Consider the following 26,388-nt stretch of genomic DNA (forward strand, 5'->3'; position numbering starts at 1 on the left):
GTGCCAAACCCATTTATGATTATTTCAGGCACCTGGGAAATTCACTGTCCTCAATTTGCAATAGTTACAGTTAGAAGTGAAACTAGATGCCCAAATTTACTCACAAAAGCCTACTTTAACTTGTAAAAAAAACCCTGTTATTTTTAAGAATCCTGAGCACTGTGTAGCATTTGGGGATTTAACATCAGGAGATCAGACAACTTTTTAAAGTTTTGAACCTAGTGACTTGCCTAAACTAAGAGAACAATTTGTGGGAAGTAAACCCAAATCTCACTTTGCTTTAAGGACTAGAACAGCTCCCTTTCCTTTCCATACCTCCACCCACAAAAATCTGCTGGTATTCTGAAGCACACTATGAATTTTTTCTCGACCACTTAGTACTTCTCAAAGATTTGATGAAAAAACTTACAGCATCTATCACATGAGAGAAGGCAGTAACTCCTCAGGAAAAACTGGCCAGTGAAAACTGGTGCTTCTTCCTTTCACCTTAGACCATGATACGTCTCACATTCCTGAATTTCATATTTCCTAGAAAATCCTGGCATTTCACATTTTCAAAAAAAAAGTTTCCCACTACCTTATATAGCAGCCTCCTGCGGTTCCCTGCACATTTCCCTTTCGTGTTGAAACATTTCTACGAAGTCAAAACTTCCGGCATTCTTCTGAAGAAGCAACACACACCCACACACACAAATCAAAACAAATCCTGATTTAAAATGGAAAGTATAATTGCCTTCTGTCAACATAACTAAAAAGAATAGTTTTCCAGGGTTTTTTTCTGATTTTTTTTTTTTTCCTCTAAACAACTTTGTTAAAAATCAACAGGCATTTACTCTAAAACTACAGGTACTATTTTTATACAGAAACATTCCTTGACAATATTTTCAACTTGCTCTACTTCTAAGCAAAAATGTTTAACGTGCCACAGGCGTAATTATTTTTGTATGGCTTTTTAAAATCATCTCTGTGGCGCCGAGGATGATGATATAATGTGAGTAAAGATATAATGTGGATATATTAGTCTAACAGCTTGCCACAGCTGTCAAAAAATAAAGGCCCAACTTCCCGTTCCCAAGCTTTCCCTGTCCCTTCCATTGGGCTCATTCTGGTCCTTGTTTGACCACGCAGCAAACTGAAGCAATATACTGTATTGCCTTAAAGCTTTTATTTGTTTTTAAAATCAGGTTAGTTTTAACAAATGGAATCAGTTTACAACAAGGTCCAGGTTAAGGCAAAAAACACGGCAAAGCAGAGGGAAGCTGGGCTCTCGTTTGGGAGCGGCAAGGCAGTGGCCCGTGTAACTTCACCATCAAGTCCTCCACCTTCTCACAGACACGCTGTCCTAACCTGGGGCGGTTCACAAAGGCAGCAGAAACACTCCTGTTGCACAGCAATCTACTGCCAGATAAAAAGCAGAAGCAGCTACATCAGCAAAAAAATACTTCAACTGCCTGGGTCGTATGCTGCGTAGTACTCAGACAACTAGGCCTTACCCTTCCTACAGCTCGAAGTCATTGATCGTTACGCCCGTAAGTTTGGGTTGTATGGTGATCTCAGAAATCACGAGCATCTAGTTATGTTGTACACTGTAAGGTTTTCAAATCTCAAACAGCTTTTTGGTTTGGATTTTTACAGCTGCGAGTTGCAGTGAGCTGTCAGGTAGTGCATACTAGTCATACTGGAAAAAGAACCGAGGGAAAAATAGTCATTAAAGAATGGTAACTTCCAGAAATAGGTTTCCTCAAGCGTCTCCAAGAATGGTTCTCAAGATCAGAGAGAAACATAATATGAAACTACAACTCCATTAAAAATATGACCAACTGAACAGATTGTTTAAAGACCTGCCCCACCACAGTGTCAGCACTTGAGTTTATCTCGTTATGTCTCTCATATGGCAACTGAACCAGGTGATTTATCACATACAACAAAGGGAAAAAAAAAAAAAGACCAATTATCCAAACAGGGTTGTACAGAGACATATTTCTCTTCCCTGACTCCAAAATATAAACAAGTTCTCAACCTTCCAGAGCACAGGCAAGCTTTCTTTGTTGAACGGTGCAATATTTCCCCTTCATTACATTTATTCTCCAGCTTATACTGTGAATATGGCTGACAAGTTCTCACTGGAAAACTCCAATGACTATCTTGGTTGGTTCCCCCCTTTCTAGTTTGGGACTGGTTCATTTACAACCAGATGATCTGCAAAGTTAAGACCCAAATACAGTAAAAAGGAGCACTCAGAATTCTTAGAGTTTGTAATTATTCTAAAATTGACTCAGATTTGTATCAAACTACATTTCTTTTAAATGGCAACAATTTTTCTCCTTTTCAGCCCCACAAAACCCTGCATTTTATTGTGCTTTGCAAACATATTCCCCGAAGTAATGTAAACAAAGTAGTTACTTGTAGGCAGGATACTCCAGCTTCTTCCCTAACAGAAATTATGGCATTTCAAGCAAAACAGTAATACAAATAGAAGGAACGCCAATAACTCTTTACAGATGCAAGATGTTCAGGAAAATACTTGAATAGCATCGTTCTATCTTCTCCTAAATTACATTTACAGAGCATTTCAGCTATTAGTTAAAGACCTATAGAGACAACGGAAATTGAGCATTCGTATTATAACTCAACCCTTGACTTTTTAAAGCCTAATTTAAAAGCCTAGCAATGATAACCAAGTTTCTGGATTAACAGTTTTCAGTTACTTGTAGTTTCACATGAGGTATCAGTAATTTAATACAAATACAAATAACTTCTGGTCAGTGAAAAAGTCAAGTAGAGGCTTAATAGTGAAAGAATATTTTTCCTTCAGGTGATCTATTTCTCCAAGCCCCTGAATCACACCCAACCCCATCACACCACCCTGAATCACAAGATGAAGACCACACACCTCAAGGTTCACAGGTGGGAGATGACAACAGATACCCAAGACAGGACAGAAGTGGGCAGGACGCGCCGTTTACCGCCAGGGGAACCCACCCCAGCAGGACGCATGGTCCCTGTCACTGGACCACGTGGCACGAGGGTGGAAGCGACACAAACGAGCTAGTCTGTAGTTGAAGAACCACAGACTGACTACGCCTGCTGTATTTCATTATCCATCCCTGCAGACATTTACCTCGATAGCCTGAGAAACGGCAGTACATTTTAAAGAAAGCTATGAACAGCAGACTAAATCTGTATTTTTAAACCACGCATGCTTACACATTTCTTGTCCAAAATACCGGAAAAATGTAACTCATACCAAAACAACTTCTTACATGTCCACAGAAAGTTCCATAACCATGAACAAACATCAATGCATCTTACCTCAATCATTATATGAAAGGCGTGCTTGTAGAGAGGGGAAAAAACACAGGCAAAAGAAATTACTATTTATACCAAGAATGGGATTTAAAAACAGCTTATAAGAAAAGAGACAAAAATCAGTTGTTTGTGAATTAACAAAAATATTCATGGGGATAGCAATATTTTCTTGTACTAATGCCGGATCATTTATAATAAAAACCCCCATCATTGATACATTACCAAGAAAAATAGGAGGAAAAAAAAAAAGATTATTACACAGACCATCACCTGAATTGATCTTATTATACACCTACAATGGACAATTCTGGTTTTAATAAACAGTCATGTTACTACAAAACAGTATATAAACACATGCAGAAAATTAAACATAGGAACTCAAGTTATGCAAACTTATTTGTTACACTCGCAACTGTACAGTAGAGGGCAGCGTTGTATTTTTAAAAATTCACTGCAATTAGTAGCTAGCTGAGGAAAACGAAAACTTTTTAATGTCTAAGTTATAGCTAAACCTTATAAACAACTAGGTCATCATATCTTAGGTCTACATTATTAAATTTAATCAATACATCTGGCATGCTAGAACAAGTGAACTTGAAAACACTACATCCAGCATACATAAAGGGAGATTACAATATTAAAGATTCTTTCAAACAAATCACATGAGTTTACAGACTCTGGAATGAAATCCATTATAAAAACATAAGTCTCAGAGCACTGTTACTGAAACTTAAAAAACATTTTAATAACACAAGCTTGTTTATGCTACTTTCATTTTTTTTATTGAACCATCTCATCGCCACTCAAGCAGAGACGCGCTGAGACACCTTTGTTCCTCCTCCTGTACTTTTGCCTCAGCCATTTTCTTTCTCCTTTATAATTTGATCAGATAGATGTTGCAAGAACATGGAATTCAGACACTTAAAGTATTCAGCTGCCACATCCTTTTCTTCACCCTTTGTCTTTACATTCTTAGGATGCTACAGAGCACAGGGCCAACAAGAGGCTTTTCTCTATGCTTGAAAACTGTCTAGCACACACTTAGTGTTATCTAAATAATTAATAATAGAAGGGCTGAGGTATTTCTTGAAGGCTAGATTAGTTGGGAGTCAGATTTATAAATACTGTAATAGAACTTGCTGCCACTGACAGAACACTCAAGAGCTGGAGCCCAGCAGGCTCGCCCTCGGGCAGCAGACCACCGGAGATGAGGGTAACACCCACCCCAAGAGCCTGAAGCAGATTCTTGCAAGACCTGCACAGCCTGCAAACATTTTGGGGCACTTTGTAAGGGGGGGGGGAAACAAACAAACAAACAAAGCCCACACTAGAAAGAAGACAAACCCTTAAAACTGGTTTTCAGAGCAGCTGATCATCTTCACCTCCTAATCTCTGTGAGCTGATGGTTCCAGCAGAGTGACTACTATCCCATGTATACTTCAAAAAACTACAAGTTAAGTTTCTGCAGCACAAAGTCCACCAACCATGAGCACAGTTACTGAAAGAAGTTCCCCCTTCAAGCCCTCCATATTCCTTTGTCAGAAAGAGTAGCCAAATAAAATAAAATCATTCCATCTGTGAATCCAATAGGGAATGGCTACTGAACAGAGTAACAGAAATATCTCTGTGTACTCATATTTCTACTAACTCAAGTAGTCAAAGAACAGACAATAACTTCAAAAAATTTAAAAGCATTGCTTCTATGAAATAGTTATTCAAGAAACATCTTTCCTGTGGCTGTAAAAAATTTATTAGTCATTTTTTTCGGGCCTATTTGCTATTAAAATTCTCCAGCTCTTGAGAATTATGTAAATTCCTCAGAAATAAGGAAAAAGATACATGAATCCAACCTTTTTGCTCTTACCATAATGAGAAACTGAGAAAGGAATCCTCTCCAAAGCCTCTTGCTACTCTCTTAAGGGGATCAACTTCCCCCAAAGGCTAATAGATTAAGACACACATGAAAATTTTGAGAGAGAGATTTATGCACATCACAGACCTTCTGATTTTAAAACTGTCCTTCCCTTCAGACTTACAGACCACCACCTCAGATTTTTCATTAGAAATGCAAGTATCACCAGTTTAAGCAGTATCAGGTTATTACAGAAATACAAATATGTGCTTTCTTGTATCAAGAACTAATACAATTCTTATAAATAAAAACTGGGAGCAATTAACTGCCCCCCAAAGTAGCTATCACCTATACAAATGTATATAAACACACTAACTTCCTATTTATACTGCCTGAAAACTACTTCTAAAGGTTTTATCAAGGATTAGGGAAATGATTGTGATGTTTATAACCAATTAGACCAAAAAAACCAAGCAGCGTGTGTATGTCTTCTCCAAAATTTGGGCTATCCACAACCATATTCTGAACTTCAAAATGTGTCACAAAAGTCTTTAAATACCGTGTTCAAAATAAATGCAATTTTTTTTTTTTTTTTTTTTTACAAATTTATTGTGCAGATTCCTTCATTTGTTCCTAAATATGACATCTGTGTATTCACCCCCAGTACCTCAGACTCTTTGGAGAATGTAAGGTAAAATGAATGACTTTTTTATACCTTGTGAAATGTGGAATTCTGATCCATTTAGTGATATAACAGACTACCTGAACGGCACCCATCTAAAACATTCAGAAGCACGTATCTGAGGATATGCAGCAAACTGAACTTTATTGTGGAAAATTATTAAAAAGCTCCTGAAGGTAGAGTACCTGATTGCAGACTTCAGGGATCAGTATTTTGGCCTTCCTAGGATTGTTCTGAAGCGCTAAGACTGTAATCTAAATGTGGTCTAGCTGATGTAAATAATTTTGAATATTACTGTTTACAATGAATGAACGACAGAGAGAAATTCTTCAAGGCAAATTAAATATAGTGCTGTAAAAGCCTTCAGTGTCTTGTCAGTTGTTAAATGTGTATATGCCAAAGCAACATTTAGGAGAATAAGACACACAGTACTGCCTACATCCAGCCTTACCAGATGGATGCACATCTTCTTGCACCGGCCTCTCAGACCCACTCTGTACAGGCCTAATCCTAAAACTAAACCAACTTTTTAATAAGCCAGGAATAAAGTATAAATTGTATGCTTTATACTGCAACACAATGCTCTGCTTGAATCAATGCAAAACCACAAAGTAACTTGAAGGTCACTGTAGACATACATTTGAAACAAGTTTTTAATTTTAATTGTACTTTCATTATAAAGTTCCTTTTAGGCTGCCATTCAGGATAAGATACTGTAAGTCTGGATTAGTATTTCTTACCCCTTAAAGATTTTAAAAAAATATGGCTGCATTTATGGTTTATTTAAATGGAAATAGCACATTCTGAAAGCAAATTGAAAATTCAGGAAACTACTTTTAAAACATTTTTTTTTAAAGCTATCAATATTTAGAACCAAAGTTCTGGATGTCTGGCTGTATACTGAGCACTGAAAAAGCATGCATCACTATGTACTTGGTTTTCAATTATTTGTCATACAAATTCTTCCCTCTGTTAAAGATTTTAAGGAACTACTTGTCTTGCAACAGCCCATGAACTCTTAAAAAACTGAAACACACCCAGTTACAAGCTATTTACCAACCACACATTAAGGACTCCTTATCTGTAATAACTTCCCTACTGCATTCTCACAGTATCCCTATATCTGTGTTTTTTTTTTTTTTTTCCCCCTCATTTAAACAACCATATCATGGCTGTGCCTCACAGTATCACAATCAACCGACAGCACCAGATCTTTCTCCTGTGTCGTTCCAGCTATTGCCTGGAATCAATTATAGAAGAAATTCTTATTAGTCCTGAAGATGTGAAATGCAATGTTAGAGAATGCAAAATCATGCACACATCTAACAGTCCAAATCTTGAGGTCATTCAGGTATTCCTTTTTAATACCAACATTGCCACTCATTATATGCTAATCATTCATTAACCACTGATATGAACCCAACCTTAACTCCTTCCTAGCTAGCCACATGCTCTCAACTGAGTCTTTATTTTTTAAAAATTCTTCCTCTTCCTGAGCTCCAGCTTTTCTCTGTTGATCAATCTTTTTCCATTCCATATAAGCACCTGGCTTCTCCTCCATTTATTTTTCAAGTAGCTATTAATCTTCCTAGGTTTGGAATAAGTCCTTGCAAAAAAAGCCCTCTCCCTTTCCTATTCTTCATTTTTCAAGTGTTAGAATGTTTCTATTAAAATATTTACAACAAGAAGAAGAAGAAATATGTGGCTGGAAGACAAAAATGGAAAAAACCCAAACACTTGATTTGATTTCTTCATTCTTCTTCAGCAGCCAACTGATTTTCCTGGTGTGGTAAAAGGATAAAGATTATCCCAGAAATTTTAAGTGCACCAGGTAGATTATTTGATGTGCTAAAAGTTAATGTAGAGAATAAAGAGAATAAATGAAAATATTTTCCAATGCCAATCATAAAAAACTTCCCACTACTAATTATTTTTTATGATTTTTTTGAAAACAAACCATTCAAGTTACACACACTCACCAAACTCCTTGGCACAGGTGTGGTGGCCTAGACCAGATGTCTGAGGTTAAAAACTGCAGCAAAGAGCAGTGCTTCTTGTTATATGTTCTTTTCCTGTTAGTTTCCAACACAGAATTTGTTTTTCCAGTGCTACACATGCAGTCGGACCTGCAGTCGGTAGTTCAGAATGTCTTGCATCTGCCACTGCGAGAGATTTTCCTCCTTCATCATTATTCATCTCACATTATGTGATACCGCTTTCAATTCTAATTTCTTACAGCTGAATCTGAAATATCACAACCATGACACAGCTACAAAGATCTAGTCATACTTGGGTGTCTTCAGGAAAATATATGCTGAAGAAAGACTATAATGGTATGGTGGCAAAGGGAGACACACCAAAATTGCCATCAACCAAAATCAGAGTATTCTTTTATGCTCAAAAAAACCTCCTGAGATCAGAGGAATAAAATCTACATCTCTCTATATTTGATACATGTGTTTCAATTATTCTTAATTCTTGGTTCACATAGCACATGACTTTGAAGACAAGGGATGTTCTCCACATACATATATATAGGACCAGTGAGGTTCATCCATACAGGGAGAAAAAAAAATAAATAAAGCACATCAAAGATTATTGTGCTCAATACAGGGAATACTGGGTGAAAAGTTTAAAGTAGAGTGATATAAGAGAGGTTAGAAGCAGAAGATGTAGTCGTATTTTTCAACTATGTAATCCTCCTCTCTGAGGAGAAAAAGAAATGGTAATTCCTAGCAACTAAGCTTGCTTTTACGGACACTCTTAATAGACAGGATCTGTCCATTCCGAGTTTTAAAACTTCTGGTAACGCCAGACAGGCCTCGACCAGGGCTTCCTTGTGATTAGTGATTAAAAACATGAAGCATCTTTGACCCAAGTAATTTCAAACGTTTCAGAAGAAAGCACAAAAATAGGTTATGAAGACGTTATGTGAATCTGTAAAGCTTTTTTTTCAACCCTCTCAACATATGACTCTTATTTTAAAAACAACACAAAACAAAAAAAGCAATTCTGTGATCCAGTAAGATATTCATAACTTGGGCACTCAACAAAAAGTACAAGAGGTTAATCTCTCTTTGCACAGTATGGATGTAAAATGTTGGGAGCCACAGCTCTGTGAACTGATAAAAACCAAAAGTGTTACTTGTGTCAGTTATGCCATAAAATAGGTTATGGTCCCCTCTATCAGATGACTGAGTGGTAACACTATAGTTGTAATTAGCACTGACTGACAACTCTGGCCCGAGCTCAAGAGATGTAAAAAATAAATGAGCACAACATATCAACTCCTTGCCATCCGCACTCAGTAGTTCTACCAGGAATATTAGTAGGATGCTGTGGGGAAATCTGAACTACACCTCATTTGAGAGTAAAAACCTTTGTCCGCAAAGGCTGCAGCGTTTCCTTTTCAGCCTACCTGGTGCTTGTGAGCGAAAATTAACCGGGTGAGAGTAACTCTTTCTATATAAAAACACACGGATTCGAATTTTTATAATACTAATCCATTTTTTAGTAAATTTGATCAGACACATGAATGTATGTTTGCTGCGTGATTAAATCAAATATAAGAAAATGAAATAGTTCAAACTGTTTTACATATACACATACATATTTAGCAAACTTACATTTGTTGATAACTCATTTAAGAATTTAAAGAGTGACAGATTTTATAAAATTTGACAGCTTTAACTAGAGAGCACCCCACACAATAAAGTGAGGCGTGCAGTTAACAGCACCAACAAGAGACAAAGAACTACATAAGCCAAGACTAAAGGGAGCGGCAGGAGCAACGCCAGGTCCCTTGCGCTGGCAGTGGCACCCGGGAGCACCCGGCTCTGCCGCGGCCGTGCTGGACTCACGCCTCCGGGCTGGCATACCAGCAAAGAACCCCACAGCAGCTACCTACTCCACCAACTCCCTTGACCTCTCTAATCCAAATGCCTGAAAGAAATTAAGAATGAAACATGTAAAGAGCAAACAAAAATATGCACCGCTTTCCAAAACCAAACGTATGAAAACTAGTTCTACTGCATGAAATTTTAAAATAGTTCTCTGTGCATTCAAAGGGAACATAAGGTTAACTTAATCCACATAGCTGGGAACTGAGCTTGGTTGTGTAGGAACTGCCTGACCCATAGGTGCACGTACCATAAAACAATTCTACTTTCAAAAGAAAATAAAGTTGTTGGCATTTTCTCAGATGTTTGTCCTTTATATTTCACTACAGGTTCAAAAATTTCTTCTAGCATATTTCTTCCTTTTTTAAAAAAGATATTCCAAACAATTTCTTTCCCTTTCCTCTCTGATTTTTTACTTACTTATCCCTTCTCCTAATTCTTCCAAAATTTTCTCATTCTTCAGTGTTTCCTCATCTTTATCTTTTGCTCATCCCTCATCCATCTTTTAATTTTTACTGAAGGAAAGATTAGCACAGGGCATACTGTACCCAAGCACTCCCATCGCCTTCCAGGAATAAACCGAGTAAAATGAGATAACCTTTAACTGTATCTCATACAGAGAAATCCCTGTTTTCTAGGGAGGATCTGCTATACATCTGATCTAGCTGTTCTACCATTTGCTACAGAAAGATTTAGAAAAGAATCCATTTGCCTACAAACTCTACTCATGCCCTAATTATTACATATAATATTAATATTTAATGTAATAATTGCATAAATATTTAAATGTTTGTTTCGTGGTTATAAAATTACTAATACTTTTTTCTCTCTTCCTGCTTCCTCTGCCTCCTGTTCAAATCAGCTCTAATCAAATTTAAAGTGGGAAATACTGCTCTGCTGCATATGGGAGAATATTTATACATTCTATTTCCATAATAATTTTATTTAGTTTTTCAGGCAGAAGTAGCTTTTCCTGACTTTCCACATCAAACCTTAATTCCTATTCACCACAAGATAAGAAAGTGTTATTACAACATAACTAGCTCAAGCACCAACATATACTTATCCCAACAGATACAATCTGAGCATTAACAAAACAGGTTATTACCCTATTTATTAAAAATTATGACGTGTCCACTCCTGTTCCAAACACAAACCATGCAAGAAAAAAACTGCAATAAAAAGGAAGAATATAAAAATTCAAGTTCTTGATACCTCACAGATATTTAACATTTGCTTGCTTTTCTATCACTTTATCCATTATTTAATTTCTTTAAGTCTAGAAAGGAAATCACACGCTGAAATTATTCACACAACTAGCAGTTACGAATCTGATCTTACAGTGAAGACTACTAGGTTGACGTAAAGTCCCAAATACATAAAAATCGAGATGGATGAAATAATTATGCTAACAGATTGCATGGAGTTTGAGGATCTGCAATACTTTCTGCAAGGACAGGAAACATACTTTTTTCCTCTAAATTATGTTCTTTTCATTTGGCAAGAACATATGCCCACTGCCTCCCCCCAAATTTTTCTTATCTACTACTACAAAACTGAAACTAAACCAATTTTATTTATCAACCACAGACAATACTGCTTCCTGGAACACCCTAAAGTCAAGCAGTTAAGACTGAAAATATCACAGAAGCTGGCAGTACAGAGCAAATACATGCAAACCCTTTCAAAATGCAATCCTACCAAAAAACCCAAGTGTTTTTGTTTTATTTAATCATAAATAGCATCAGTGCATCACCACTGTAGGAGAGGCAATGTATTCTGAGTGGTCACTGCACTGAGATAGGAAGCTTAAGTTCAGTTCCTTCTGCAAAAACCCCAGTGACGCGGGACCCTGGGTAAATCGTTTCTCTCTCCGTTTCCACTACCAAGTTTTGTTCACCTTCCCTACTTCAGTCTGAGAATTTGCTGTCTTACCTCTTTTCATAAAGGCCTCCTAATCTCAATTAAATCTCTAGACATAACTGAAGGAAGAGGAATTCTGGTATTAATATTAATTACACCTACAGAATCAGCTGGAGCCTGACAACAGCAGGAACTACGCACATGCAGCCAAAAAAGGTTTGTTTTGATGCAACGCAGCCAGTTTGCGTTTCAAATTTGGAGACCACAATCTGATAATGTTTTTTCTAAGTAAGACACAAACACTGCTAAAACTGAAACATTTTAAGGCAAAACACAAAATACATAAACAAGTAAAAGGAAAATGGTGACTGGAATCACAGTAAGGCCACGAGTTGAGCTAAGCCTTGGATCTATACTTCAACTGCAAATCTTCTTTACGTTCCCTTTAACCAGTATCTGTATCCCAGTTCCACGGGAGCAGCTGTACACTACTTTCAGACAAGGAGTCCTTTTAACCGCGTGGGAGTGCAAACTTCCCACAGCTGTCCAGCAACACTGGGTCACCTGAAGTTCTGTGTTTAATTTTTTCTCCTCCAAAACACACAGATGTGTAAAAACATTAAGTAGTTACTCACACATTCAAAGACCAATTCATTAAAGGAGGTAAGGCTATTTAAGTAAAGCTTAATTTTCTGCTTCTGCGGGTGGCAAGCACAGCACCTCTAAACTGGGAAAGGAACAGAAGACTCCAGCCACGTGACAGATGCAAATCCCCTTCTCTTCTCTTCAGAAATTAAGTTTTACCATTCAGAAAACCAAAATCATAATGCAGCGACTTACTTGGGTTGGAACGAGTACCGGAGGATACGCTAACTTGTGATGTCTGTACATCCAAAATGAAAAGAGCACAATCACTGCGATTCCCATTATAGGCACCAATGAATAAAGCAAGGTATTGAACAGAGGTGGCTTAGGTGTAACAGGATTGGAAGTTGCTGAAAAAAAAAAAAAGGGACACAGCTTTTAAAAACCACGAATTACCATGTGCTTGAAATGCCTAGCACCCAGATTTTCTAAAAATTCCTGCCATCAGCACACCAGGCTAACAATACTAACGATACCTGATTAAATAGCGTACTCTAATATAGAGAGGCAGCATTTTGGAAAGAGCAGAAATAACTTGGATCCCCAGATTTACACACAGCACATCTAACTTTTTCATGTTCCTAAGATCTGCCTATCTACAGGGTGTAAGAGGTGTTTGTATTTTAAAAAGATCGCAAGAATGCCATCCCCTAATGAATGAAAAAAGAATCAATACAGAGGTTTAGGCTTTGGAATGTATACAGTAAGATGTCATTCTTAAGTACAGCAGGCCAGAAATAATCTGCCAGCATTTCTACGCATTGCTGATTTGCTGAAAGCACAAGTTCTCTAGCTGAAGACACTGCCATACGAGCTCAAGAAAGGCTCCAGAGAAGCCCTGCTTCCGAGGCAGCTGGGACAGGAGCAGCCACAGACCCTCAGGGCAAAACAGGTTTCATGAGAGCAAAGAAGAATGTCAATTAGGGCCTTAGCAGTATCATTGACAAAAATGACAATAATACTCTCTTGGGTCAACAAAGGCTATTTTAATCTCACAGAATATGTTATTTAATTTCATAAACAACTTCCTCTGGTTATTTGGTACACAAGACATTTGCTGTTTTCAGTTCAGTTATTAGGATTATTCAGTTTTCCAGCAAAGATTAGATTCTTGACTGGAAGAAGATATGCAAGAATAATCAAATAATCTTTTAGTTATTGTTTTTTAAAATAATTATTTGTTAAGTCTGGCTATCTGATTTTCTTTGTAACCTGGGAGAAAATTCCTTCCCCCTTTTTAAAGGTTACTGTGTCAATTTAAGGGAGAAACTCAAAGGTCCAATTAGTTTAAAGAAATAGTGAGAGCTTTGTTTCAAGAAGAGGAGCAGTCATAGGCTGGTACATGCACAGAAGGATGATATGGCTTTTAGCCCAATGTTTTATAGACACCGACAGAAGCTTAACTATACAATTAAGGTAAGATTTTACAGTAACTTCTATATCTTACAACAGTCAATTATTTCAGATTATCCTCCCTCCTCACCCTTAGAAAAGAGCTGAAGTACCTTTTATCAATTTAAATTACTTCTAATATAAAGACCTTTCAAAATTGAAGAAATGAACTGGCAATTTTCTAGGCTCTTTATGTGAACGCACACAGCGCTCTATCATCGGGGAATCAGAAGCCTTCCACCTGGAAACACTGACCACAACATTTGGAAAAGTTTTATCTCTCGAGCATGCCCAATATCAAGTATTTCTGAACTCTGCTAAGCAGTTCCTTCATAAATGTGTTAGACAAACTTACGTTGCGTGACCTCCATTTCTGGAAAATAGAAAAAGCGTTCATTACACATGTTGCCTTCACAACAACAGAAAAACACTTCAGGGCTGTCTTTCTTCTCTATGCAGTCATTCCTATGAAAGACAATAATAAACAATTTATTAATCTTAAATATTTTTGTTTGTTCAAAAGAAAACATATGCTTAGATTGAAAATTTAAATTTCATTCAATCATCCAGGATAACACTCCACCCAAATAAGAGTTAAATCTGCAGAAACAAATTAAAAAATTTATACTGCAATGAAATATCATTAAAACTGATACAGCATTTTTGCTATTTTTAAGACAGAGTTTAAAAAAACCCCACCAACAGGATACCGAAGAACAGTTCACGATGTAGATTCAAACAGGACAAACAAATGATCAAATAAATGGCTAGTGTTTAACCATAAACCCACAGTACAGGGTTACATGGGTTGCAGATAAGTGGGAAGGAGAATTTTTAAGTTTTATTTTTAGGAAAAAAGATTCAATTTCTACCATTTCCCTGCCTACAATATGCTGAGGGACAGGGCTTATTTCACTCAATGAATTAACTGCAGGAAGGGACTTCTATTAACAAGTAAGCTGAAACTATTCAAGTCAGGAAAGAAAAATAGGCGTCATGCAGGAGACAACTTGACAGCAGAAAGAGAATTTGAAAGTCCTGCAGATATAGTTCAGGATTTTAAATACAGCTGACGATTGTCAAAAACGTTTTGGGTTCATCTTTAAAAATTAGGGTTGTGTTACAGAACCAGCTATTACAGTTACACTGTACTGTAACTTCCATAAAACATTCATTTTTTATGTTCTTAATCTGCTGTTGTTTGGAGTTCATCATACTGCAACTCCCTGTTTAGGAAACCACTCTTCACTCCCAGAGATAAGATTTTGTTTAATGGATATTTTAGACAAACACAGCAGCATGCATTCTTATGACAAGTTACAGTTAATGGGGTCTTAGAGCCAGACAAATTTTTACTTAGTTTTCAACTATTTCCTTACCATCCTTCCTGCATTTCAGTTGTTCTTCCAATTTCTTTTCCTAGCTTGAGGGAGAATTTCATATAAATTTTTTTTAGACTGTTCAAAGATACATGTGGAACTAGGGGGATAACGATGCTACAGATCCTGATTCTATTTCCATCCTTAAAGTTTAACATTTAGCAGAAATAAACTTAGTTCAGAAACTGTAAATACCCCCGCTTCTTCTGCAAAGCTACAACTAAGAACAGATTAAAAAACACCAACAAGAAAAAGTACTTTCCCATCCTGAGTGATTTACAGTTACTAGATACTAGGGGCAATGAGTAAGACTTCTTTAAAATTGTCCTTCAGCATACCTGAATTTCAATCATGCTGTGCAAACAAGCTTGCAGATGCTTTGCTACTTCTCTGAGAAACAGATAAATCAGAACTACTGTTCAACTTAGCTTTAAACCATCATTAAAGGAGAAAACACCCTAGTGTATGGGGCAACTATTTGGTAAAAATGACTATAATTTCTTCTACTCATTCAACATTTAAAAAACACAGAGGGCAAGTTTTCTAAAATACTGCTAAAAGTAAATTCTAAATACATTTTAATGAATACCTAGTACGCATGCATTTTCTTAATTCTCTCCCTTTCCAAACAACAATCGTTTTGGTCAAATAAACCTTAGTGCAGTACTTCAAAGAACTATAATACCATTTCTTAAGAGAGTCATGACCTTTATTCCACCAATATCTAACAAACCCCAAGTCCTGCTGCTACTGCTCACAGGTACTTGCTAGACCATCTGTTATAGTAAAAAAAATGACTGGAATTTTAGAATATTCAGTGTTTCAGAGTCACCACTGAGGTGAGCTTTTAATAAATTGGCAAAACACTTCCACGCTGAAGTAAACAGCAGACATCAAGTGCTGACTTTCCTATTCCAAAAACTTTGGAGAAGTGAACTACAGAATTTTGCATTCTGGTTTCAATAACTATATTTGCATTGTTTGGCCACAAGTCATTAGAAAAATCTATTATTAATGACCTAAAAGAAAATAAATTAAACACCTGTTTTTTAATATATAGTAAGTAAGAGAAGGTGAAACATGTTACTCTTCAAGCAAGACAAAGTACTTAGATGAAGTCGAGTCCCTAAATACAGGTAAGTGAGCAAAAACAAAAGCATGTGTGTATGGGTGTGTGCGTTTAAAAATAAGATAACTATTCACAGACTACTGTATTATCATTTCTCTCAAGCACTGTTTGCAGAATGGACAATGTAAAAATTACGCACCGGTAAATAGTTTAAAATTACAACTAAATTTAAAATTTATAGAAAAACTCACTCACCTGTCATAACAATTGATGTCATCTAGCCAGCAGCCCTGCTTCACAATTTCAATTGATCCAGAAGTATTCTTCCATGTAGCAAAACAGTGTCGTCTTTTATCTTTATCACCATAACAAGGTTCAATACCACTGCGATTTGTTTTATCTTTCTCCCAATTAGCGTTGTAGTAGATACACTCTTGTGTTTCTGATCTGCCAAGTATGGCACCTTTTAGGAATGAAAAGTAAATCACAATTAATCATCATTCTGAAGGATGAGAAATATGAACAGTCAAAACCAAGATGTACTAAAATATCATACGCCGATGTATCAATATGCCCTCTCCCCTCCTTTTTTTTTTTTTAATAAGGAAAGAAAACATTTAACATTCACAAGCACTCCAAGTAAGTGTTGAAACATAAAACAAAGATCCTCTGTTAAATCAAACAGTGACTTGGATAACTTAGCAAGATTTGAAGAAATAAAGTTATGGTGATACTTTTCCCTGAATAGCAATAACAAAGAAAATTTTAAATACTGAATGGTGAAGATTTAATTATAATATTAGCCAAACAAGAAGTTTTAGCTAGTAGAATTTACCAAGAGGCATTTTTGTCTCTTGTTACATGTGCCAAAAAAGCAGTTAGTACATTTTAGAAACCTAAACCCAACTAATAAATTCAGTTTTAAACCACCAACATCTTTTCCCCTAGCTTTCATCTGTGATATCACTTCTTAATACAAAGCACTGAAGTATATGCTGAAATAGTATCTTTTAGGTCACTCTGATTTGCCAAGCGAGCAACTGGAATGGAGACCCATAGGGGTGAGGCAATGGGTCCTAACCTCCAAGGACAGCACTGGTTTTTTTGCTGCAGTCCCACCCAGCCCGTCAGCTGCAACATAAAAGTCATGAGATCTTTGGCATAACTCATGAACCAAATGCTTCCCCTCTCAGAAGGCCCAGGGCCACATCTCCCCTTCCCACAGCCCGTGCCCAACATACACAGGGGGATCAACCCCACAGCTGCCCTGCACACCTCAGGCAGGGAAAGCCAAGCGGTGTTCAGAGGCCAAAGCTGTCTCTATTCAACACACGGGTGAACCAAAACAGATTACCAGACTAGCCAACCCACAAGATTTTTCTTTGTCATCCCAGTATTCTTCAAAATAAAAGTTTCTGAACTTTTGAATTTGTCTTTTAAATTACAAATGTAATTGATTCATCAATGCCTACTGATAACCTACAGCAAACCCCAGCAAATATTAACAGACAGAAGCACCTCAAGTGGAGCTAACTTCATCATTTTAATGGGATATGAAGCACCAATCTGGTTTCTGCAAAGGTAAGGGGTTGTGAGGACACAAAACCATTAAAAAAATAGTGGAAGGGAGGAATAAATGTCTTTTACTTCTGTTTTTATCTTCTCAAATACTGCCAAAAGGATGTTGTTAATCTTCATGCAAATTTCATCATTTAACATGTATTTAAAATATGGAAAAACAGAGAGGGAAATTGAAGAGCTAGAGTCAAGAGGATTCACTTCAAAATTGAGGAAGGGTCAGGAGGATGGATGACAAAAGCACATTTACTTTGCCTGTGCACCCACCAGATATTTTCAAGAGACTGGTACATCAGACATCATGCTGAAGATCAGATTTAAACAGAAAAGGTCTTCCACAGCAGACAGTTAATTACATATTTATTTGTATCACTCATTAGCTCCTTTTTTCACACATAGTCACAATAATTTTGATACACTAGCTATTGCGTCGTAGCCATACCCATACTTCTCCTCTTCCGACGTGAAGGTGTAACAAGCAGAGCAGCTATAACCCCGACTTCTTTTGTGGGGTGAAGTCTTTGTCACCCAGGTACTCTACCCAACAGTGGTAGGAGGTGGGGGTCAGGGTGCCTGGTACACTGGTAGAGAACACACACAATGGACAGTAAGGTATTTTTTCCTCCGTGAACAGACCTGGCTGTACAAGGAACAAAAAAAGTTGCACCTCTCGGGGCGACAAGCGTTATTTCAAACTGAAAATTGCTGCAGACCTCTCGAAGCGCAGCACAGGACGCCAAGAGACGAGCGCAGCGCTGACCGTGCTGGGCATCCCACATTACCACCTTCAGAAACTTTTGACTTTGACGCATTCCCAAAATAGGCAGAGGATGCTGCTTACGCTTTTTGGGAAAGAGCCTGGATGTTCAATGGGAGAAATGCACTAGCCAGCTGGTAACACTGCGAGATGCAGCATGCTAACCATTATATTCTTTGTGCTGCGATGGCCTGACCTTTACAACTCCCAGCTATGGCAAGAAACAGATGAGGCAACAGATTGAACAATTTGGTTCTGTCAGTGCAATAAAGCAGAAGTCCTGGATTTCTCTCATACGTGCCATTCCTTTTCTTCTGCTGCCAAGCCTGGCTTTGAAGGACCATAGACAAGCTGAATTTGATAAAATTCTGAAACTACAGTCAAATTAACTTTGCCCAAATATTCCCCTTACACACGTCTTCTCTATACTCAGGTTTTCTTATTCTTTAATGCTCTCTAGCCAACTGGCCAGCAATGGTACTGTTAAATATGGGACTTTGGCTCTGACTGGAGCATCTAACCGTAATACCTCCTCTCTAGGGGCTGAGCAGCCATTTGCAGTAGGTCTGGCCAGACTGAGCTGAGCTATGGACATACCAGGACAATCTTGGATTAATCTTCTGAAGTAGAAAAACGGGAGCACGGTGGAAGCAAGGGGAGAGGAAAAGGGGAACCACGCACAAAGGGAGCATCTGCTCGTAATCAGCTCTGCCACCCCGTCCGCAGGAATCAAACTCTTAGAGGAGAAGGGCAGCTGGCATTTACAACAAAAGCAAATTTATTTGGGTCCCAGTTTAGGCATAGTATGTCTATAATGAAACTCCTACAACCACTCTGAGTGCTGACAAATTGTTTTCATATGAAATTATCAGGTGCTCGAGAAATCTGTTCCTGAATCTCAAAAGGCAAAATGCTGCTGTTGAAAGAAGCCATGAGCAAAGCACCAGGAGTATCCTATGGGCTGAACTTAAAGCTTCTGAGAGGAAAACACATTAAAAAAAGCAAAGAATAGTCAAGTATATAATAGAGTTTAATTTTGGCATGTTAAGGCAGATCACATTTAATATATGCTGTTATCATATTGCAGTTAGTGTGCTGCTGTATCACTATACATTTGTGTCCATCCACAACAGCTGCAGTAAGAAAAGAAAACCAACATTTGCTGGTGAACTTCTGAACTGCTGTTAATACAGGATACACTGTAATTGTTGGCAGTACAGAAAGCAATTTTATTAGAGTGCACATGTGCAGTCTGGAAAACCTCACCTTAGTAGGAATTTGAAGGACTGGCTACTGGTTTTTTTTCAAGCAGAAAGACTATATGAATGCCTGGAAAAAAAAAAAACCTAGCCTTTTTTTTGAATTTAAAAAAGGGGCAAACAACGAAATCTATGCATATCTAATAAGAAAGAGTATACTAACTGAGTCCTAATTTAGAAAGGGATTACTGGAAAAAAGATACCAAATGAAATATGACTTCTCTGTTACAGATACCACTACATTACACCCAGAGGGAAAAGAGAGATATAAACTTCTGGGAGTTTATCATCTAACTTTATTTAGTAAACTGCAACCGAGCAACACAGCCATATCAGTTGGTAATGCAGGAATGGTTTCATGACATGTTTAATAAAAACCATCTGAAATGTGATCACGATCATCTCCCTCATTTCCTGAGAAGGCTTCAAAACAGAGACATCCCCCCCCACCCCACATCCTACTCCCATCCCCAAACACTGCTTTTGCAGCACACCTGGTTGGTGACACCACGTAAAAACAGAAAGGCTTCCAGTCAAAGGGAAGATGAACGTTGCTGGTTTATGAAAACTAGCAAAATTTTCAAGCTGAAGTCATGCAAACTGGTGAAAAGGCTACAAAGGTAAGTTTGATGGAGCTGAGATCTAAAACACCAGCATGGAAAAAAACCCCCAAGTCTTCTGAAAGCCAGTCTACGTGTGTAGGTTGCTCTGATGGGTGCTCCCAGTGTGCACCTAACACGACCTTAACTAGGACGGCACCAAAAATAAAATTTCCAGCTTATTTCTGCATGTCTTCCAGCACTCAACAGAACTACAGACTTTTCCATCGACTATGTTTGAGATGCAAACGGCAACACTGAAGTCTGGAAAGAGTAATCACATCTGTATTTCATGGCTGCACAATCTGCCCAGACAAGCCCATTACACTGCTCTTGAACTTGATTCTATTATGAGCACTAGTGACAGTACTGGTAAGGATCTATATGCAGGAATAGCCTTATGATAGAAAAGGACTTTTTTTTTTTTTAATGTTCCCTAGAAAACTTAGTATATAAAAGAATGGAAGGGTGAAGTTCAGTCTGGCAGCTACCTATACTTACAGTAGAAATGTTACTTAAATTGTATTATGTTTGAGATTAATTTGAACTCATTCTGAGCCCCGAGGATCCACAAACATATAGGGAATGGAGTAGGTTGTTAGAATAAACTAGTTGAGCAGAATGGCCTGAAGCACCACAGGGACTGGACATTGTGAGTTATTTAACAGACATAATGTCCCCTTCATTAAAAGATCTGAATTGTAACACACTGTTCTAGAAGAACAAAAGAGGATGAAAATGTAGCATAAATAAAAATAGCATCTTGAAAAAACTTCAGTTACTGTACAGGTATCTTTTTCAAGTACTTGTCCATGTATGTCATCCTATTTGTTTCTACACTGATCTCATATACACTTTATAGACCCACAAATATATCTAAGAACAGACTACAAATATATACTAAAAAGGTCCAGCTTTGATGTTTCCGCAAGCAGGAAGCAGGTTTTTTTCATTCTGTATTTTTGCTGATAACACCCAGGGGAATGCTTCTCAAAGGGAAAATAAAGAGGTTATTTTCAACCTAATAAAGCAAACTGAGTTACAACAGAAAGGACCTATTCTGCTCTCCTTACACATACCAATATGTCCCAAAACATATTTTGTTGATCTTTAGACACGTATTAGTCCTATTATCATTGTTCTCAATGCTCACAGGTCAAACAAGGACTATACTTCATATAAACTAAGCCAAAGTGCTTTCATTAAATCCAAACACAACAGCAATTAACTTAAGCAATGCAAGAATCAGGAAAAAGATAAACAAGATGGTGAAGTAACAAATCACCTGAGCTGTTGTCATACTGCCTTATACAGAAGATGCGTATCTTTTCAGATGAGAGTTTCTCATTATCATGATCTTTTTCAGCATGTTCCACCAAGCCTGCATTGTAGTTAATCAATCAAAAAGTCACTGGGGAAGAAAGGAGAAATGCCACCAAAGTGCTGCACCTCTGCACAGAAGTCCACAAGATTTACCTTTTAAGAGGCTAAAAGGTCAATCTTTAAAGATAGACCTAATGTTCTCAAAGGCTTATTTCTTTTCCTAAAATAGTATTTGAAAATAAAAAATAAATTAGTTTTCAACTCAGCAAACTTGGAAGTTATTACAGTAAACTTGGAAGTTTTAGTGTAGCCTTTTAGATAACAATAGCTGTATTAACTTTCAGTTCTCCAGGATTATAGTATGATTTGGGGAGGGGGGGGGGGGGGATACCAGGAAGCCTGTATTTGCTTAGGTATCTCATCATATACTTCGAAAATATTTCAATTTTTTTGCAGTTCACACCTTGCCAAAACGGAAAACTTGTACAGATGAGCCTGCCATGGAGTTATGACATTCTCTAGCTGAGATGAACACTTCTGAAAAAGAGCTTTCCAGAAGCAGCAGCCAGTGCTGCAAATTTGAAGACTGAACTATCTAATGGCACTACATCAAGTCCTAAGAGTACAGGTTCCCAAATATAGTGGAACCAAGGGAGGATGAATTCATCTATAAGTAAGAAATACCACTGAGAAAGGAGGGTTAAAAACAAGGAAAAAAAAAAAAAAAAGAGTAATATCATTCCACTGCTATACTGTTAAAAACTCCTTGCAACCCCTTGTTTTTGCTAGACAGACAGCAACAAGAAAATAAACACTCTTCTACTAGAAAATTGTCTTCTGGATTTACAGGTATCTGTACAGAAGGTAATTTAAAAAAAAAAGTCAGCTGCTATAACCACGTGGTGCTATTTTATATATTTTTCTATATCTTGGGTTTATTTTCAAAAAAATGATATTGAGTGTGAATACAGATTCTACTCGACATAGACAATATATCAAACCATTCATCTGCTTCTGAAGGTAGGCAGCTTGGAAAACTGTTAGGTATCACTCCTGGATCCAAGAGAGCTTCTAGAACAGAATCAGGTAATATACATAATTTATTTTGCAAACAAACGATCAAGACAGCACGCGTGGTATTTGATCTCTCTTTTTGTCACAGATCCAAATGCCGGTGCTCTGGCAACAGAAGGTGGGGTTGGACCATTCATTAGCTTTCTTCTGACATTAAACAGCCAGTGCACAATGCATCAGTCTTTCTGAGGTGAGCCACAGCTTCATACAATACTTGCAGAACCCTGTACATGGCTTGAGTAGATCACCGTTTCTCTTCAGGGTGCAAGCAACAGGCCAAAACACTCTGACATTCTTAATCTCATCAACAATTCATTTTTACAGGTACGTTCCACTTAATATTTAAAGGCACTGCGATACTATAGTTCTAGTGAGAGATTTGGCAGTCTTGGGTCTCATGTAACTTGTGCAGTTTTTGAACAAAACCACCACTTGAGACTACAAAGTACTATCCACACACGACCTGCAACACCAAATTAGGTACAATCAAGTGAAAAACCTAGGATTTTGGAATCTGTAGAGATGCCGTTAAAACATGCTGAACATCCAAGTCAGAAGAAACTCGTTACCTGTGAATCCCTATGCACAAGTGGCCACTTGACCTTTTGAAGTTCAAGCTTCAGTAACTTGCCACGCTAAAACCTGTGTATCTATAAAACTGTGAACTCATTCTGATGACTTCTCCAGAATAGTATTTCAGAGAGACTACTAAACTTTCTATTAATTTAAACAAAGAGCTACAGTATTCAGAGACCTGAGATTTTAGAAATGGTGGTGGCAGAACGAATGGAAAGCATCTTTATAGGGTAAGGCCACAATTCAAGGAAAAGGATTTAAGTGAAGCTGAGGAGCCTCTTAGTTTGATTGTTAGTTTGAGAGATTCTATGGCACCATCCGAAGTAATGTCTCCATCTGAGTGATTAAAGAAGATGGGATTAAGGGGGCAATTGTGATCCATGGAGTACTCAGAGGCCACTGCAGGAGGCATAACAGAGGTATCCACATCTCACTGAAAAAAAAAGAAGCTGAAATTGTAGAAGCCGTAATTTCAGTATGAAGCTGAACTGCAGTATGTGTTCCTCCAAGCAGTTTGTCCTATTGTTAAAAGAAATTAATAATGTCATAATAGGATTTTGTAGAACACTTCCACTTTCTGCCTCACATTTCCAAATATCTTATTTAAGATTTAAGGAAGTGGGAAAAAACCTGACCTCTGGTGTCCAAATTTTCCAGAATCATTTCAGAGCAAAGCACGTGGCAGAAAAATGGAGAAAAAGGGTCAGGTTGACATCTATGTTCTTTAGGTAGAAATTAAGGTGCCAGTGATAGTACAACTGGTATCTATAGCATCAGCTGGCTACCTCTGAAATAAAGACTGTCATCCTCTGGGAATCTCTAGAAATTTCAACTTAAGATAAGTGCTATTTTTCACACTTCCTGACTTCAAGGGAACACACTAAAACACAGGCTGATGTTTTCAAGTTCAAACATGCCATTCCTGTCACTGCAAGGTGTGAGCAGCACAAAACAGGAAAAAACTTTCTCATCTACTGTCTAATGGTTTTATAGGTAAAAAAAAGCTTGAAAGATTCTGTAAATTGTTTGGGTTTTTTGAAGCACAGCCTTGGGACTACACTTGCCTCATACATCAAACGTCCCCTCCTCAACACAACAGAGAGGTATTACAAGATGGTAAAAATCTACCACAACAAGTAACAGGGTTCAATACTCCCCAGAAAAGTTTAAATTCTACAAGATTCAAGGTTGGGAAAAAAAAAAAAAAATAGACCAGGGACAAAGAGGCACTAATGCTAGAAATACAGTTTCTAATTCGGATTACCCTCATCTCCCCAGCACAAAACCCCAAACACAAGCAAAAAAATATCAATCACTATAGAAAATAATCACAGTAGCTGACCACAAAGGAAAAGCTGTTTCAAGTCAGCCAGGATTTGAAAGGAAGTGAGAAAAAGGGACATGGCACAGATGAAAGGGACAATGCTTGCCTCAACAGGTCCCTTCCCACCACTCCGCCCAAGAATACTGGCCCCTCAATACTGTATATGCAGGTTTGAATATATAAACAAGACTCGTAAAAACTCAATTCAGTTTTTGGGTTTAAAAACTTCAAAATTGGGGTTGTGCTGTACCCTGTCTAGGTGGTATCATCTACAGCTGTCTCTGGGTGAAGCTCAGGCAACGCTCATGAAATAGCTAGTGATCCTTTCCCATTGCACACATGCAAGTTACACCATCTCCACACAGACTCAGAATGCTGTTATTAAACTAAAAAAAGTAAGATTTTCACCAGTAGCCACACTCCCAGACTAAAGCTTAAATAAACTACCTAAGGATGTCAACACTAGATTAGGAAGATATGAATCGTTGTGAAGGATGACTATCATGCTGCTGGTGGCAACTAGCAGAATTTCTATTTTGAGGCCTGACAGCGAGTTTCCCAGTCATGATCTCAGATACCCGTCATAGCTGTTCATCTGATTTGAGAGTCCCAAAGCAAGTGGAATCCTGCAGCGCTTGGGTGCCAGCGCTGCGGGTAGAAGTCTCAGTGTAGGCTCCTTCCCTGCACATCCATTCGAGGCCTCCACACTCATCTAATGTTTTCTTCTGTGTTGCCTTCTACATTTGGCTTTTCTTCGTACCCTTCTCTGTCATGCTAGATTTTTCCAAAGATAAAATAGGGGCCACAGAGAATTGTAACTATAAAAAAAGGAAAGGTTTACCTTTAAATAAATGCTATCTTAACAGCTTAAAGATCCAAGTGAACTTCCTCCCTCTCTACAGACTGCACCCAACAATCTATACTCTCCACATACACTGACCAACAGATTCAGACAAGCTACAGCTGCCCTTGTCCAGATGGCAGCTAAGCAGTATGAAAGACAGGTTCCAGATTTGTGTGAACAGAAAGAGGGATTACCTTGGACACACAAGCGAACAGAATAACATGGTGGGGAAAAGGCAAGATCCAGTTTTGAAAAATTCAAGCCTTTAAAGGTCACCCGTTTAACTGAGCTGGAAACCCTTCTTCACCCTTCCCTTATTTTAACTTTCCAACGTATTTATGGAGAATCATCAACTTTAGCTTCAGTCTCCATTCCGCATAATCAATGATTCAGGGGCTTTTTTGTATTTTCATTTACATTCCCCTTTTCATTTCACTGCCTCCTCACAACACTAAGCCTTTCCAAGTTCATCTTTCTTACACAGGTTGGCCAGAACTACATTCAGTACTTCAGACATTTCCAAAGACTGTCTGCTATCAATATTGGTTTTGTTCGCTAGGAAATACTCCTTCAGAAGCATTTTAGGATCGGATGAATCACAGCCAAATCACATTAGTAGCTCATGGTATCTGTTAAAATGCAAGACCACAGTTTGAAATACATTTTTAAGTTGTAGTGCAATCAAAAAAGCAGACTCTGCTGTACAGCCTCACAAAGAGCTGAACTGGCACAAACGAGTGGAAGTAATTCCTTCCTTCAGCCACTAAACTTAAATAAATGTCAGACTGCAGCATTACACATCTGAGTAAATACCTATCATCATAAAAATGCTAACATGTTTTTGACTGCTGAGCCCTCTTCCCAAAGCAGAAAAAATCTGCATAACCTCAAACTTTGCTGTATCTGTTTAATTCCTTTTCAACTGTCCAGTCCTGTTTATATTAAAATTCCAAACCTTTTCTAC

At 37.8% G+C, this 26,388-nt stretch overlaps 1 protein-coding gene across 2 annotated transcripts in view; it reads right to left on the reverse strand.

Moving 5' to 3' along the window:
- The window catches only part of ACVR2A (activin A receptor type 2A), a 70,149-nt gene that overhangs the window by 16,143 nt on the left and 27,618 nt on the right, over positions 1–26,388 (reverse strand). The window contains exons 2-5 of one of the 2 annotated variants that reach the window (XM_074828512.1): positions 16,346–16,553; positions 13,998–14,107; positions 12,446–12,600; positions 3,313–3,336 (exon numbers count right to left, since the gene is read on the reverse strand). In XM_074828512.1, the coding sequence (XP_074684613.1) occupies positions 3,313–3,336; positions 12,446–12,600; positions 13,998–14,107; positions 16,346–16,553 (497 nt within the window). The remainder of the gene's footprint in view (positions 1–3,312; positions 3,337–12,445; positions 12,601–13,997; positions 14,108–16,345; positions 16,554–26,388) is intronic. The other variant, XM_074828513.1, reaches the window with a different exon arrangement.

The sequence above is a fragment of the Strix aluco genome, chromosome 6 (assembly GCF_031877795.1).
Source record: "Strix aluco isolate bStrAlu1 chromosome 6, bStrAlu1.hap1, whole genome shotgun sequence".
Lineage (NCBI taxonomy): Eukaryota > Metazoa > Chordata > Aves > Strigiformes > Strigidae > Strix > Strix aluco.